The sequence below is a fragment of the Phoenix dactylifera genome, chromosome 1 (assembly GCF_009389715.1).
Source record: "Phoenix dactylifera cultivar Barhee BC4 chromosome 1, palm_55x_up_171113_PBpolish2nd_filt_p, whole genome shotgun sequence".
Classification (NCBI taxonomy): Eukaryota; Viridiplantae; Streptophyta; class Magnoliopsida; order Arecales; family Arecaceae; genus Phoenix; species Phoenix dactylifera.
In genome coordinates, this window is record NC_052392.1 from 16,587,023 (window position 1) to 16,605,078 (window position 18,056).

Genomic DNA, 18,056 nt, shown 5'->3' on the forward strand with positions numbered 1-18,056 from the left:
TATGTATGTGTATAAATACATACATAAATATATATATATACATACATAAATATATATATATATATATATATATATATATATATATATATATATATATATATATATATATATATATATATATATATATATATATATATATATATATATATATATATATATATATATATATATGCATAGGTGTGGATATATCTAGGTTACGGTAGGAGGGCAGCGGTCAAAACCCATTTTATATCAAACTTTATCCGATTTTGTTTTATCTAAACTCCTATTGGTTGAGTGACGACGAAAACCTCCCCCGTTGAAGGAAGCCACAAGGAAGTGTCTCGATTCCTTCCCACCGAAGGAAAGGAAACGCGTTCTACCAAAAAAAAAAAAAAAAAAAAAAAAAGGAAAGGAAACGCGTTCGTTCTCTGACGCCTTCCTATATATATATATATATATATCCCCAAATCCACCCCGGCCGGTTCCGGGCTGTCACCTAATTCCAGCTCTCCTCTTCTTCCTCTCGCAATGGGAGACGTGGTGGAAGCTCCAGCGCCGGACATTCTCGGCGACCTAGATCTCGACTGCCTCCTGGGGGGGTTCTCCGATGATCCGGCTCTCGATCTCTCCCCCGAGCTGTGGAACTCGGAGCCATCGCCGGAGGAATCCAAGTTCGAGGGTTCCATCAACTCCGGCCCCTCCGCCGAGCCCTGGATCCCGTATCCACCGTCGGAGTGGTCGGATTCGCCGAATTCCATGTCTTCGTTCGTGAATGAGATCGAGAAGTTTCTCATGGAGGATGCCGAGGGAGGTGAAGATGCCATCGACGATGAGTTCTTGGCGGGGTTCTTTTGTGATGTATCGGCGGACTCCGGGAGGAGCGAGGTTGCCAGCCCCGAGGCGGAGCCTGTGCGTGCTGTGGTGGAAAGCGAGGCGACGGAGAAAAGTGAGGCTTCGGCAGGGGTTGATGTGGAAGACGACGATCCGATCAGCAAGAAACGGAGAAGGTACGAGTAGTTAGGGTATTTGCTCTTGGTATTACTAAGTTAAAGTTAGGACCTTTAAGCCCATTACTCTTCAAAAAATTAGGGTTTGAACTTAGATTAAGATTAAGCCGTTTCTATGCTTTCTGAATCAGGTTTTGTACATATAAGATTATCTCCAATCATGTACTGGATATTAGAAATAAGACTGGAAGAATAAATCTCCAGAAGAATTATGTGAAAAAAATGCGTTTTGAATTAGCCTGGAGAAGGCTATGGACTAAACTAACAAGGGAAGGCTTTTCTTTTTTTGTGTGTGTGAGTAGCTTGTTATTGGGTTGATGTGATATTGTCTATTGTTCTTGGAATTCCTCAGGCAGATAAGAAATAGGGATTCTGCCATGAAATCAAGGGAGAGGAAAAAGACGTACGTAAAGGAGCTGGAGATGAAGAACAAGTACATGGAAGCGGAGTGCCGGCGTCTCAATTACGCCCTCCAGTGCTGTGCGGCGGAGAATCTGGCACTCCACCAGCGCTTGCAGGCACGGACTCTCGGTGTTCCCGTGGCCAAACAGGAGTCTGCCGTACTCTTCGTGGGTAAGATATTTCGCAACTTGGACGGTTGCTTCCATCTCTGCTTCCTACTCTGTTGTAGCTTCATGAAATTGTGGGTTTGGTTACTTCTTTGCCTCGTCCCTGCTGACTGGTTGTATCTTTCTGCTGGAATTTTGGGTTATATAATCTTATGGGCTGTATCGATGGATCGATTGATATATGTGTTTATGTGTTTGATTCATGATGGGTGGATTGCTTGTGTGTTTTTTCTTGGTGTCATATACGTGCATTACTACTTATTGGACTTCATGCAACCTATTTCTTATTGGTTTGCTCAGCGATCTCAACATTTATAGAACTATATATAATTATTAAACAACTCAAATTTATCTTGATCGATAGCTTTCTTAGGTAGGTCTTGAGGCTTTTATAATGCAGCTTCCACTATGGGAGCTACTGAAATTCTAGGATTATAAACTACTTGGTTTTAGTCTGCACCATCCTTCCTCGCGTATCTTTTGGATGCTTAGATGGGTGGACAAGGCATGACATCCAACTGCGCCAGTGTGATATTACTTTTATGACTTTTAATTCAGCACTAATAGTATTGCGGAATGTTAAGCAGTCTCTTGTCATTGCTCCTGCTGCATGATAATCTCTGCAGCTTTTCTTGGCCCCTGGAAGGACTTATTATTACTGGAATCCAACTGAATAATAATTTTTGCTATGTTTCTTCACAAGTGGAGCAATGTTTGGTTACTAAGGCTATTTTCTCTCCTGCTATTTTTCTTTTGCCAGAATCCCTGCTGCTGGGTTCCCTGTTTTGGCTCGTGAGCATCATGTTCCTGTTCCTTGTGCCCGGCCTGGCCCAGCCAAGAAAGGTTGCAAGCAGACTGGGAAGAGGTCACGCTCATCAGGAAATGGTGGTGGCCCGAAGGGGAGCAAATGAGAGAGTAGTAGAGACATATTTGGGATGGGATTTGTTTATTATGAGAAGGCGATGCAGGGGTAGTAGGCGTAGGATGAAATTCTGTTTCTCCCTTTTGCGTGCTGTTTCTGCCTAGTAGGTCTTGGTACTATTGCATTAGACTCCTGTTTAGTTAATATATTAATATCTATGGTGTCTTACTTATTTCTGAATGGAACTATGTACTTATATTTGGGCCCTATGTTTCGCCATGACTGCATTATCTTGCCTCGGGTCTCCCTTTTTCTTTCTGAAGAGAAGCCACAGCAGGAGTTCCTACAGCTATCATGCAAGCCATGTTATTTCTCTGGGATATTAATGAGTGCCTCAGGCAACTTGAGTGATGGTTGTAAGAAACTCTTACCCTGGCTTCTCTTTTGGGGAAAAAAGGACTTCGTACTGCACCTTTCGCTATTGTATTAGTAAGGACTTGGTACGCTCCATAGGTGGCGTTTGGTTGCATTCTTAAAATCGTGCTAATTAGTTATCCTGTATCACCCTTAAATTCCATCCAATCTAGTGATCTGAAACTTGCCCTTGAGGACAAGTTTCCAAAATCAGCCTAGGACATTGATATTAGACTGAAATTTGTGGATAAAATGTCCTTCCAGTTCAGCGGGAAAAAATTGTTTCCGAGAGTTCTTTTGAGTGGGAAGGGTCAAAATTTCTTATAGTTGGAGTAATCTAATAATCTTCTAGAGTTATTCTTGATAATTTTTAATTAATTCTTGGTTTTGTTGAATTGTTTTGGAACAGCAGATTTTGATAATTTAATTTATGTTCATTTATATTGTTTTATTATTTATTTAAGATTTCTGTTTAATAGTTATAAAATATATGAAATATATCAAGAATAGTCATGGTATTACATGGTCAGTGATTTTGAATTTTCATGACATACCAAATAGATTAAACATGGATATTTAAGAATCTTTAATTACCGAAATATAATATGTTAAATACAATAATTTTAGATCACCAGAGATCATATTATTCTGAAATGAGGATCATCGTTGATCCGAGCGTAGTGGAATCATTTGGGTCATGCATCATATCTTGAAAGATCATGAAGAAAGAGGCAACTTTGGATTTTTGCACCTCGAAAAGGAGGGTTGCTAAAATTTGCTGGAAGAGAGAAGCATTTTGTTCCTTGGAACTTTATTATGCAACTTCTGCTGGCTATTTCTGCTTGTCAAAGTACCTTTGATTTTGCTAGAGCTGCAATTAAGGTGATGGAGCAGGGTCGGTTTTGCAATCCATCATTTGTCACATGGTTGGATTGTGCCAAACCTAATTGGATTGAGTTTTAGGTTCATCTCAGCATGCCCAACTCATTTGTATCCCCTGTTTTGAACCATACAGTTGGGAAACAAATGCAAAACTGTTGTTGGGAGCCTAGAGGGTGTGATACGCCACCCACTATAGAATGGCATTGTTGTGAAGGACTGATGATGTAATAACGACACGGTCCTACACTTTTTAATGAAAACCTTGGTGAAGGTAAAGAAAAGAGTTTTTTTTTTAATCAATTGAGGAATATAATATGTTTAATGTTCAGCACCGACCTTTCGTTGTTATGTTGACGCATTCCTTTATCATGTGGAACCAAATTCTTCAACAGCCTTTAGGAAGGACTTAGCCACCTTAAAAACGTTGTGCATGACCTCTTATTACATTCTTGGTAACGCGTTGCATGCGGTCCTGGCGCGAAGGGTGACATTTTTTTTTTCTTCCAAATTTTGAAACGCATACCGCCTGTCTTTGTTTGGGCGGCCTTGGTGCCCAAGCCATGCAAGGCATGAAAGGCATGCCTTTTCTTTGTTTTTTTTTTTTTTGTGGCCCCTGTGGAAGATGAAAGATATTATTTATGATCTGAATAATGAACAGAAGAAAAGAATGATACATCAAATTTTCAATTTGAATTTGAACAAACAACCATAATCTATAATATCAACATTAAGTCCATAATCGCCTCACCCCTCTATTATATATATATATATATATATATATATATATATATATATATATATATATATAATCATGTTCGGATAGCGGTACTCAAGAGTCAAACCCTAAATCGTTCTCAAATCCTTCCTAAACCCCATAGGGTCTTGCTAGAGAGATCCTACTACAATTCTGGATGGGTTGGATATCCGAAAATATTCGCCCAACTGCCATTCATGGAGTTGGTGCCCAAGCCATGCAGGGGATGAGAGGCATGCATTTTTTCCTCTCTTTTTTGCCCCATAGAAGATGGAAGGTATTATTTATGGGGGCCGAGAAACGTAAAAATCTGGTGCATCACTCTAAGAGTGTTTCCTCTCCCCCAACTCAGAAAATTTTGATGAGAGCTATGAACCATCCAAGGTTTGAAAAGCAGACCATACTATATTTGAGCTAACCACCAAATATACTCCTCCAAATGATGTGATCTAACTGGATTTCAAAGAAGGGTACCAATCTTTCAGAGTCAATAAGCTCATGATACTCAGGATCCTTCGTGGGGCGCTGTTTGCACTAACGCCATTTTGTTTGATGACTGTTCATTTTCTGAGGGCGGCACTCGATCCGTTGTCCAAGGTTTGAGAAGCAGATTATACTGATGTTTGAGCTAACTACCAATTATGTAACTTATATTCCTCTGATGATGCGGCCGAACTGGTTTTCAAATAACGATACAAAGCTTCAAAAGTCAACAAGCCCATGATTTGCATTTTCTAACACCTAGATTCTTTGTGGTGCGTTGTTTGCACCGCAAGCCGTGACCGTTTTATTTGATGGCCATTTATTTTTTTGATGGTGTCCATCGGGTGCTATATAACATTTTGCCATGCAAACCATGTACTGCAGAGGACCAATGCTTATTTTCTAACCAATCTAACCAGTCTCATCATCTTGTGTCATGCCCCGAATCCAAAACCTAGGTCTGGCACGCGACATAGCCACATACTCTCTAAAGCATAGCCTTAAAAAATATGCAAAGTCTAAAAATATATTACAACTCCAACATCTGTAATCAATAATGATCTCAATTCATACGAAACAATAAAGTTGGTCCAATTATAAAATTTGATCATTTAACCAGTATCAGTAATGCTCCATCTAATCATCCCCTCCGCCTGTTATCTCAACCATAGCCATATACTATGCAACCTACAATTTTAAAAAAGAGAAAGAGAAAGGAGTTATGAGTTTTACAATCCAGTAAGAATCCCCACACATCCACACCAACACAATAATAATATAAATTTGAAAACCACAAGAAATCGTTACATACATCATGAAATCACAAACCGGCTATCAATATTGCTCGAATAATCAATATAAAATATGTACATGAAATATCAATAGAAATTCAGCCACATAAGAATAGTATAACATATGACATCTCATAAACCTTCAATAGTGTTTTCAATACTTTTCATTTCATTCTTTTTAACTTGATCCGGGTCAATTATCTTTTCAATTTTAGGCTAAATTCCGATCATGTTTTCAGCCCATGATGGGACAATCGATAGTATAACATTTTCAGCCTATGATGGGGCAATCGATAGCATCATTTTTCCAACCTATAATGGGGCAATCGATAGTATCACATTTCCAACATGTGACAGGGCAATCGATAGTATCACATTTTTCAGCCTGTGATGAGGCAATCAAAAATAACGTGATAGCCCAAAGCCTATGTTTATTTAATCAAGTTCACATCCACACATCATTTTCTTTTTATTTTTGGCTTTAGACTAACCACGATTACATTTCCTGTCACGCCCCGGACCCGGATCCGTGACACGGCCGTGCTATTGCCGACTATCGCCCACAGTAGCACGCAGCCTCATACAGGGGTAACAGGTAGCCAAAAGGATTCAAACTTATATATATATTAAAAGTTTTGCAGTACAACCTTGAAGTTTGATGCCAAAAATACAGAACTTCTATGCTATTCAAATGTACAAAAGTATATAAACTTCTCCAAAAATAACGAAGCTCTGTAGCAAAATAAAAACATATCTGATGGCGATCACTGGTGAGGATCTGAAAGAAAAACGAGGCATAAACAGACGTGAGCTACACGGCTCAGTAAGTAATCCTGCATAATCCTACCGGATCAACTAGTAGGCTAAACATGTAAATCAGGGTTTGAGAAGCTGGCATGCATATTTATCTAATAATCATGGCATAATATGTATGCAATTTTAAACAAAGCAGTAGTGCAAATCACAAAAATTTTCATAGAATATGCATATGAAACCGTGCCCCCGGCATGCCGTGGTCCATTCTCTCGGATGCTACTGCGAAGTCAGTCTTGACCACTGGCGGGGCCAGCTCAGTTACTATTCAGCCACTGGCGGGGCAGGCCCAGTTACTATTCAGCCACTGGCGGGGCAGGCCCAGTTACTATTCAGCCACTGGCGGGGCAGACTCAGTTACTATTCAGCCACTGGCGGGGCAAGCTCAGTCATTCTCAGTAGCATCTTTGAGCCCATTATAGTGTCTCTGGGCTAGCTAAGACTTTATAAACTTACATGCATGATTAAAATATCAGCATCATCATGTTGCATACATAGCCATAACTTCTGGGATCATGCAAGTTACTTATGCATTGTAACATATCATGCATGAAACATATATACTTAAAAAAAATGCTGAGGGAACATTAATAACATGACATGATCCATAACAGGATTAGAACAGGTTACTTAATTTCTTCACTAATCATGCATACAATTCAAATTATATGAAAAACACTGGTTCATCTTATAAAACGTAATACAAGATCTACGATAAGATTAAGACAGATTACTTACCTCAATTCGCTTTCCAAATTTCTCAAGTCCATGTGACAAATCCTTAATCACCTAAAACAACACCATAGGCATCACATTATTCCCCATTTATTTATTATAAAATTTCTTAGTTCATCATACTATGAATTTACTTGCTTGGATCCCATCCAAGGATCTAGCCCAAGTCCAATTTACCCAATTTAGAGCCTTCGGGGCTCGATTTAAAACCAGATCAGGTCCACATGAGTTGATTGGGTTTTTAATTAAAGGATTGGGCCTCGTTTATAATTGGGTCCAACCTTTTCTAGCCAATTGGGTCCTCTGATTGGGTCAATGTGGCTCATTTGGGCCTGAGTCAAGGTTAGCCCAAGGTCAATTCGACCTTCTGTCAGTTGAATTGGGCTTGAATTGGGCCTGATTCACAATCAATTAGGTCTGCTGAGACCAACTCAGCTTAATTGGGTTCGGACCTATTTCAATTTAACTTAAAATTAGCTCGGATTTAACCCAATTTATAGTTTGGGCTCGTCCAAACTTAGCCCAATCTGATTGAGCTCGGATTTAGACTTAGCCCAGTCTAATTGGGCTTGGGTTAGTCAAATTTGGCTAAACCCATTTTATTTTTTTTTTCTTTTTTTTTCTTCTCTTTTCCTTATTTTTTTCTTTTTCTTTTTCTTTCCCTTTTTCTTTCCTTTTCTTCTCTTCTCCTTTTTCTTTTCTTCTCCTTCCCGAAGCTTCCTCTCCTCCCTTCTTCTTTCATCCCGATCTCCCCCTTCCTCTCTTCTCCGACGATGGGAGCACGACGAGCGGAAAGGGAGGACGGCGAGCGGAAGAAGGCCGGGCCACAACCGGCGGCGTCCACGGCTAGGCCCCGCGGCGTCCTCGGCCGAGCCTATGACGACGGTGCTCGCGGCCGAAGCCGGCGGCCGCCGCACACGATGAGGAGGATGAGTCCCCTCTTCCTCTCTTCTTTTCCCTCTTCCTTTCTTTCTTTTATTCTTCTTCTTTTCTTCAACCTCCCTTCACCAACCCCATATTCTCTCTCTCTCACTCCCAAACCCTCTCTCTTCCTCTCTTCATTCTTCCCCTGTGAAGAAAGAAGGGGGTTTGGGAGGGCCGAGCCACAGTCGGCGGTGCCACGGCCGGGCTCGCGGCGTCCACAGCCGCGCCTGCGGCTGAGCCCACGGCCGCACCTGCGGCGGCCTTCTCTTCTCCCACGGGGAAGAGAGGCCGGGAGAAGCCGGCGGCACTGCGGGATGCCTGCGGCCGCTCCCTTGGTCTGCCAGCAGCCGACGCCCGCGCCGACGGGATCACGGCTGAAGCCGATGGCCGTCGCCGGTGGCTCTCGGCCTGCCAACAATCCCCTTCCTCCCTTCTTTCTTTGTTTCTTTTTTGTCTTGCACAAAACAGGGGGAGAGAAGGCAGGGGGCTTACCTGGCTTCCGAAGGGGATTGCAGTGCCCCGTGCTCCAGTGCCTCCACTCCATCGCCTTTGCCGATTTAGGGGTTCCTCAGATTTTTGGAGAGAGAGCCAGTAGGGTTTAATAGATACTCTTAAGAAGAAGGTGGGGGGGGGGGGGACGAGTGTCACGCCCAGCTTCTTCTTGGTGAGGAGCTTGAACAGCTGGATCCTCCTCTGATCCCCACCTGTCCCTAGTCACATCCATGCATAAAGCATGAGGTGGCAGCCATCAACAATGGGCCCCAGTTAGGTCCATTAGGTATCCTGGCCCAATGCTCGAGTACGGGCCCAAAAAGGTATTGGGCCCAGTTAATTTTTGGGCCCAGATATTACATTTCCAGCCCGCAACGGAGCAATTAATATAACATGGTTAGTCCAGGGCACCATATCCATTAGTCCGATTATGCAAGTATAAGTTATGCTCATATCAATCATACCATCAATCACAAACATACTTGATCAAAAAACAATTTAATACATAAACCATCATAAAATTATTCTTGCTTCTTACTTATCTTGATCATTAGTACATCATATATATATAGGTGCAAAAATATTTATATTATGTAGGTCGATGTACAAGAATTCTTATCTCTTTGCCGAGAACCTAGATAGACTAATACCTGCCCACACCACGATCTATCTTAGAACCATGCTCAACGTCCTCTTGTCTAAAAGATTGTTATCCTATAGAACCAAGTCAACATAAAAAGTTATCTGAGATATCCGACAACCACCCCTCTCCTAATCCACTAAAGAGGTCCACCATCACGTACCAACCCAGGACTATCCAGCAGCCCTCTTAACCAAAGATTTTTCTAGATCAAGCTAGCGAGAGAAAATACTAACAAAAAAAGAGAGAAACTAGAATATAAGATCACGTTCGACTTCTTTCTACCTAGATGACCGTGGCCCCATATAAAACTAGGGGTGACTGTGAAAATAGATTCATGGAAGATTAGGCTTGTTAACAAGATGAGCCGAGCCCGAGGCTCGGGCTCCGCTCGTTTCATAGAAGCTCAGGCTCGAGCTTGGTATCGAGCTTTGTATTGGGCTCGAGCTCGGATTTGCTCGGCAAAGCAAAGGCTCGAGGCTTGCTCGTTTCAATTACAAGCTCGGGCCACGTAACCCCTTCGTTTTTTTTTGGCAACTGTAACCCCTCTGTTCTAAAAGCAACAGAGCGAGAAGAGACGACTACGTTGCCTCAAGCGATAGCTTGGGCCCGACGGCGGTGGCAGCAGCGGCCGGCTGGGAAGGCAAGTCGATGGAAGAGGGAGAGGAGGAGGAGATGGGCCGCTTTCTGTCCTGCACCGAGGATGGGAGCTTTTGGCTGGCCGGCGCGGCGGTGGCATCTATGGTGGCGGAGGAGGAATAGGAGCGTGGGGAGGTGAGCCTGAGGGAGTGGGCGGACTGGCTGGGGCGGCCGGTGGACCTCATCGGGAGCCTCGACGTCTTCCGGCAGATTGTCGAGGTGGTGACCCTCGCCCACTCGCAGGGTGTCATCGTCGGCGACGTCTGCCCCTCCTGCTTCGTTCTATTGTCCTTCAACCGCGTCTCCTTCATCGAGTCTGCCTCCTGCTCCACCTTCGGCTCTGACTCCTGCGAGGACACTAGCGGCGGCACCGACGATAAGCTCACAAGGAGTCGGCTCGTAGAGCAAGAGAGCACACCCGAGGAGGACATTTTCGAGAAGGCGTCGGACACCAGCTGCCTACGTTCGGGCTCGGCGTACGCCGAGGAGGTGGACGGTGGTGGAAGGGAGGTGGAGGTGCTGGGGGAGGAGAAAAAGGCATTTCCTTTGAAGCTGCTTATGGAGTTAAATTGGTATACGAGCCCAGAGGAAGCCGGCGGCAGTCCAAGCATACACGGTTTAGGGGAGACTCAAAAAGAATCCCAGGCAGTGTTAAGTCACGAGCCCAAACGGTCACATGAGCTGCTCGGGCTCGAGCTCGGGTTTAAACGGGCCTCATTTTAGGCTCGGGCTCGTTTGACTAATGAGCCGAGCTCCAGCCGAGCCTGAACAGCTCAGCTCGTTAACAGGCCTAGGGAAGATATACGAGGCCAGCTAGAGGATAATGCCTAATTGTTTGAATCGGCCAGCACAATGAAATTCAATTAATCTAATCAAGAAACATATATCGAATCAAGACAATAGATCAGGGATTATCAATTATAGGTCTAATGGTGGCTGACAATAGTCTGGTGAAAGATGGATAGGATCGATTAGGTAACAACGTCCGACGATCTGGGTTGGTCCGCTCTGGCCAATCCAACTAGTCAACTCATGAAACAAGAATTAGGACATGGTACAAATAATATAATAGAGATTCATATGATAGAGTTTAATGGTACTCGGCGATGGTCAGGATAAGGCTAGCACGACGGATGGTCGTAGCGACACTAGACCAGGACCCTCTACTAGGTTTAATCAAGTAGTAACATCCGAGTGCTTGGATTGATCAGATTCAATTAGTCTGACAGGTCAACTCAAGAGTCACGCTGCAATATAGATAACTCAATAAAGATTGATGATGATGAAATTTAAACATGCTCAGTCAGTGTCGTAGTGAGGGGGCTAGCATACTACCCGACGACTATGGACCGGGGTCCTTCACCAGAGCCGACCAAAAGTCACTGAGAGATGCCCTTACCATGTCCAACAATTCTAGAGAGAAATAATTCAGGTAAAGAGAGAAACAAGAGAGAGAGGAGAGAGAAGGAGAAAAGGAGAGAGAAGACTCTCTTCTTTCTTCTCAAAATGGGGGAGAGCCTACACTTCCTCTCTTCTCGAAATAGGGGTGACGACCATCAGGCGGCCCAGCCCCGTGATGACAGCTGGCCCATCGACGACAACTGAGGTGGATCGAATGGAAAGAAAATGATGACTAAGGATGGCTGGACGAAAGGAAAGAGGAAAGAATGAAGGGCTCATTCCTTCTTTTCCTCCTTCCCTTTCAACCACGGTGGGCGGCCGTTCGCTCGCTGTGCAGTCAAGAGACAACCAAGGGTGATGGTGGCCGGCGGCGGTCGGCAAAAACAAAGAAAAAAGAAGAAGAAAATAGGCAATGCCTGTTTCAAACTATTCCAGCAGCTCGTCGACCTATATCCACGGTGACAGTGACCATCGAACCAAGAGACAAAAAGGAAGAAGAAGTTCGACCCTTTACCGCAATCCAGTGAGGATCTGGCAATGATCCAATAACCCCTTTCCGGCAGAAACCAAAGAAGAAATTCGACGAAAAGGGTAAGAAATTGGAGGCGATTCTCATGATTTCTGACAGTGGAGTTCGTAGGAGGGATGAGGATTGCTTAAATAGATATAGAGGCTAGGAAGCCTCTGATGGAGTAGAAGAGAAGCCGGAGTCGGTCTCCTCTTCCGACTCAAACAGGGGAACTCTGAGTTCTCCCTTTTTTTTCATTCATTTGGGCCAAAAGACTGGGCCCGTCAAGTGGACCGGCCCAGCCGTGCTTGTTCATTAAGTAAGGTGTGGCAAGTGGATGCCAACCTTAAAAGTGCAGCGAGCTATGAACCAAGTTCAGAGTGGGCCTACTATTTCTTTTGCCACGCTCCAAATGGGCCTTTGCTTCCAGCGACTGTGGAGCTAACAAATTTTCGAGCATAACCTTGCATGGTTTGCGCCCAAGCAGCTGGCCGGGACTTGTCATTTATGTTCTATATATTGATGCTTTAACTTCACATCTGAAATGCCCCACCACCTAATAAATAACTCACCTCCAGAACACGCAATCTTCGTTCAATCCCACCGATTTCGCAGGCAAACAAGCGAAAACAAGAACATGAGAAGGAGAGGGCTCAACTTGCAGGTAGCATTTAAACCTCTTGTAGTGATAAGGACTCATGTGGATAAGATGAAGCAAAATTAAAGGAAAAACAATACGTTAGAAGAACAATATAGTGTATGGCCACAATTCGTTGCAATCAACGCCATCATCCCCTCTCTGGGTTGCCTTTACCACATCGACCCAGAACCAATTAGTTTTGGAAACAAATTCGTTTTGCACCAATGCATTTGATGGTATGTAGCAAAGGTGGCATTGGTGAAGGGTTCTTATCTTCTTGACGGTGATGGAACAAGAAGAGATGTCGCAGTTACCATCGATCATCTTATATGATTTTTCTCTTCGGATGTCCAATCGGAAAATTTCAGATATTACCCCTTCTTTAAATTATTTTCAAACTATTATTGTCACGACCAGAGCCTCACCTAAAATGGCTTGTCCGAAAGTATTTTTTGGGTTTCTTAGTCTGTGTATAAATACCCAAGTTCTCTCTGGCGAATAACTAATGTGGGATTAGACATATGCCCGCACGGATCCTCACTATCATAATGATGGCATCTGATATGGAGACAAGCTTTGCATTTAGAAATACTCTGGCTAAAGGGGAAAACTCATGCATGTTCGAATGATTTATGAATATCCAATTGTTGGATTGCAACCAGCAATTTTATTTGTTTGGTGAGAGCTCAAATAGTTCTATAATTTGGAGATTGTTTTCAGTCACGCTGACTTTTCTCTCCTGGAGAGGGTTGCATTGCTTGAGCACCTAGGGTTGAAGAAAATGGCAAGAACAAGACTCAGTGTTCAACTCTGGCTGCTAAGAGAATATTATGTTTGGGCATCTTCTCTAGAGCCCTTGATTTGAATACAGACCTTTATGGTGCGCCTATTGAATATGCTTGTTTTTAAAAAGTTCTTTACCAAGATTCTTTATGTTTAGTATAAAGAGTCTCATTGATTGTTCTTTTTTCTCTTTGATAATAATGCTGCCATTGAATTAAAGCATCTAGAAGTGATGGTACAATGACTTGTGTATGGTTGACAAGAGATGCTTTTCTCTCTTTTTCTTCCATGACTTTGCCATTGAACACTAACATAAGAAAATTAACATTCCATAATTCCACGCCTCTCAGCTGATTCTTGGGGTTGGAGAGGGAGAAAAATCTACTGCCTTCTTGCCGTCAGTGGCAGAAGATAATAGGCACAATTCTCCAGCAAAGCAGCAAGAGGAAGTTTTTGAAGCTACCAAGGGAAAAAATGATCCATGACTGATTCAGTAAATTCCAGCTCCTCTGATGGAATTCTAAACTAAAATGCACTTTAAAATTACAATGTTCTGTAGGCATAAATTTTGAGCTAAACAATAAAGATAAGCTAAAAGTTCTCCAAATTTCTGAAAAATAGTCGGTCAAAGAGAAGCAGCTGCAGTTGCCCACCCCCAAGGATTGCAAGAGAAGGAAAAGAAGGACCAACTACATGTTGCATCATGGAAATTGCTTGCAGTGGCTTGAAATGGGATGCTGATCTACCCTTGTGGTATTAACTGAGGGGGAGAAGTATGAGCACTTGAAGTTTGTTTTTATGCTTTCATTAAAAAAAAAAAAAGAAGAGGAAGAGATATCTGTTATGGCTTGTCAGCTTCTGTTCCAAGGTTTTAAGCTTTAAGCATTGGCTGATTAATGCGAATTGGAGGTATGCTGCAAATGAAATCATAACATGAGTAGCTGCATCAAGGTACTCTAGTAATTGGGGAAACAAATTTAAAAAAGAGCTATGCTGGAGTTGAAACTGCTCAATAAGAAGGAGAACATCCTGAAACCATGAAATTTCTAATACAGATTTAATTAATTAACTTGTCTATTCATAACTTCTGACTATTCTTCCATTGATGTCATGGTCTTCTTTCTCGGGCTAATAGGGAACCACAACATTCTTTTTTTTTGTGTTACCATTATGTGGTACAGGTCTTTCATAGATAATTCACTAAAATCAATGTATCAAATTGAAAACAAAGTCTTCTTTTTTCATTTTTTTCATTTGATCAAGCACACAGATCCTCCATGCACCTCTAAGGAAGTTTACCATATCGAGCAGAGCCTATGTGAAAAAGAAAAAGATTAAAAAACGGACCGGATCCTAAAAGGTCATCAACCTTAATCAGCTTCATTTCTTTAAAAAAAAATCAAGAGACAGGATTAATCAATCCGACATATCAGGTTTTGTATGAGCAGTTTATGAAACTGAAAAATCTAAGAGATGACGTGGAACAATCTTTTCATTATTATAACATCATCAGGATAGTGTGTGTGTGTATATATATTGAATGGAAAGGTCTTCAAGATAATATAATATTTTAAATCTACGGGGAAGCCTATCTTTTTTTTCTTTTATTTATTTATTTATTTATTTATTTTTGGTACAACGGCGGCTCATACATAATAGGTATAGATGCGGTCAACAAAGTCAAAAAATAAAAAGACTACATAAAGGTTCGAGCACGGATCCATCGTCCAACCAAATAAACCTACCAGAGTAATGAACTGCAAAGAAGGTAACCCAATCAGTAGCCCCACTAGAGAAAGCCTTTCTCTGTAATGATTTAGAAGCAGGGCTCAATTTCTCTGTTCCTGATGGATTGGGTTCAACAAAAGGGTCTAATGTCTAGACCTGGACTTGATCCATCGTACCAAATTCCAAGGTTGAGAAGTGGGAATTTTTGCAGGCATCCTCGGATGACTTTGGCTGGCATATTTGGCCTCTTATTCTTATCCTTTGCCGTCTCTATCATGGTTCTGTTGCATCAGTTATTACAGGGCTCCAAAGGCTATATTTGTGCGATAAGAAAAAGACGCCCATGGTGTTGACGCTTTCCCCCCTGGAATTATTTTATTACCCAAGTATCAGTATATTAAGGATAAAGAAGAAAATTTAAAATTACAATTACACTTTGCAAATATTCCTACATCAATGAGCACGTTAAAAGTTAGCGAAGTGGATTCAATTCTTGGACTCTGTGGATCTGCCGAACAAAAAAAATATGAAATAACATAATTGGAAAACACTATCTTTATGAACCAAATTGTCTCCTCGATATTCTACATTAGGTAATATAGATGAAGGGTGGACCTTTTGCGATAAATTGTTATCAAAGGTGGCAATATTAGTAAGCAGGTTCTTTAAGAAGTATTTATCGTAATCGTCGTCAGCAGAACAATAACAATATCAAACTTATACATTGGTATAGTAGTGCTCATCATCGGGTCCAATAACAACAACAACACGTTTAACTTGTTACTGGTTCCATAATAATAACAACAACATTAAACTTATACATTGGTGGAAGGCTCATAATCGCGGATAATGAACCACGATATTATTATAAATTGTTGATAATGAACCGCAACATCATTTTTTTTCCCTTTTCATTTAATTTGTTTCCCCCTTGGTCGATGATGGACGTAATCGCCATTTGTCCCTCCATTACTTTATTACTAATTTCTACATATTTGTGCTCTTGGAAAGTTGAAATGTCGTCCCACAGGAGGAGGACTGAATGGAGAACCTTCACGGTAGGAAGCAGACGTGAAAGCCAATCTTGAGACAGAAACGTCGAAACTTCTTCGCACTATGGGCAAAGTTTCTTTCACTTGGACTCGGAGCATGATCTATGTCCGGTCCATTTGGGCGATGGGTTTTGGTCAAAGAAATGATTCAATGGGAACATGGCTTGGATTGGGGTCAAACCCCATGGTCTTTTTTTCTGACCATAGTGTATGAAAATTAGTTGTGAATCTTCTCGGATTTGAAATAGCTAACAGTTTAAGTGTCCATATTTGGTCGTGTAGCTTCGACTCCAGGTGAATCAGGCCAAAAAAAGGTTAGTCCAGGTGATTCTTGAGTGCATGGTAATTGTGGCTTGCATCTTTTGATTAGGCTGCCCAAAAAAAAAAGAACAATAATAAAAAGCAACAAATATAATACAAAGAGCAAGAACAAATTAACATATACGGCATAAATTAATAACTCGATATCTAGTACACCAACAAACATACGAGATTTCAAAGTTTCATATGGCAATAAATTGATCGACATCTAAGTAGTTAAATCACTCCTCTACTTTGAGGAGGTTTCATGGTTGACTTTGTCAAAAATTTTGGTGGTCTTAATACCACTCTCAAACTATTGAGATTTTAAACAACGACACTCTTTCGTAGCCAACAAATGGTATCTATTAGAAGAGGCTAAATTTGTTGTAACCATGTAGATATCAACTGCTTGGATTCCAACCATAAGTAAATATCTGTATGAGTTAGCCCTTCTCGTCTCATGGCTTTATAAATCACATTAGTTTGCAGACATTACATATGTTATTATTTTCTATGAGCCTGTTTATAGACCAAACAAACCCTATATTTCGACAGCGAGAGAGAAGCTTCTATTCGAGCATCAGATTTTTTTTTTTTTTTTTTTGTATCTTTTTCATTCCTTTGAAGGATGGCTCATACTTGTCGTTTTGCAAGAGGAGAATAAATGTGACAAGAGGAATAGGTGGGATCCATGACGTCTGACGCCTGGGTGGTGCGCTCGGTGGCGAATCGGGCCACCGCGTCGAAGGTTTACAGAGATCGTAGATAGAATAATTTTATCCCCACTGAAGAGCTTTTCTTTGATGACCTTTCGGTGGCCACCCCAACTTCTATTTTTTAATGTTTTTTTAATATTGTATTTCACGATGCAGGTGGTTTTTAGCTCCAAGGTTGACAGAAGAAACGAAACTATTGCATGATAGCAATAGTATAGAATGGTTTAAACTAAAACAAAAAAAAAAAAGGAAAAGAAGGGAACAGCAGTCCTCACGTACTCAAAATATATAAAAAAACAGCAACAACGCTTTTGCCAACAGATTTGAGCCACCCGGGAACAGCATGCAACAATGTTTTGACCCATAGAAACCGACCGCCAAATCTGAAGGTTGAATCCTCGAGGGAGGGGGTGGTGGTTTGAGTCAAGGGTGCAAAATGGGTCGGGTCAAGAGTTTGATTGGCTGGTGTTTGCAAAATGGGTTCAGAATGGATTAGGGGATAATTTGTTGGAACGATTCATGCAATGGATCGAATCTTAAACATGTAGTTTGATGCATGAGGCTCCAAAAATTTAGTATTAGCTCAACTTGATCTCCATAAATTATTGAAAATCTAAGCTTTAGCGAAGTCATTTTCCAACTTAACGATGAATGATTTTACTATCGATATATTCATTTTATGGCTAACCCATGCGGCCAAGCAGCTCGTGTTGGTCCGAATCCATGAGCCCTGACAGGCTCACAAACTTGTGTCCAACCATGCTCATTAAGCTAGCCATTGTCATGCCATAATCTTCAAAAAGAAATCATACAAAACCACATTATAGGGACCCTGGATTCATGACAGGTTCGTAACCTTATCCCATCCGGCATGCATATCCCTCAAGATAAGCTCTTCACCATGACCAAGGCTCATTTCTTCTGAAGGTTAAAAATAT

The 18,056-nt window shown here is 41.7% G+C and overlaps 2 protein-coding genes across 2 annotated transcripts; one reads left to right on the forward strand and one right to left on the reverse strand.

Annotated features, from left to right (window-relative positions):
* Nucleotides 1–391: 391 nt before the first annotated feature.
* On the forward strand, nucleotides 392–2,689 carry LOC103695833 (bZIP transcription factor 50). The gene is made up of 3 exons (XM_008777258.2): nucleotides 392–989; nucleotides 1,342–1,562; nucleotides 2,319–2,689. The coding sequence occupies exons 1-3, from the start codon at nucleotides 511–513 to the stop codon at nucleotides 2,582–2,584; spliced, it is 966 nt and encodes a 321-aa protein (XP_008775480.1). The 5' UTR covers nucleotides 392–510; the 3' UTR covers nucleotides 2,585–2,689.
* A 7,240-nt stretch (nucleotides 2,690–9,929) lies between these two features.
* LOC103695836 (putative protein TPRXL) lies at nucleotides 9,930–10,598 on the reverse strand. Its single transcript, XM_008777260.1, has one exon. The coding sequence runs from the start codon at nucleotides 10,596–10,598 to the stop codon at nucleotides 9,930–9,932; it is 669 nt and encodes a 222-aa protein (XP_008775482.1).
* Between the last annotated feature and the right edge of the window lie 7,458 nt (nucleotides 10,599–18,056).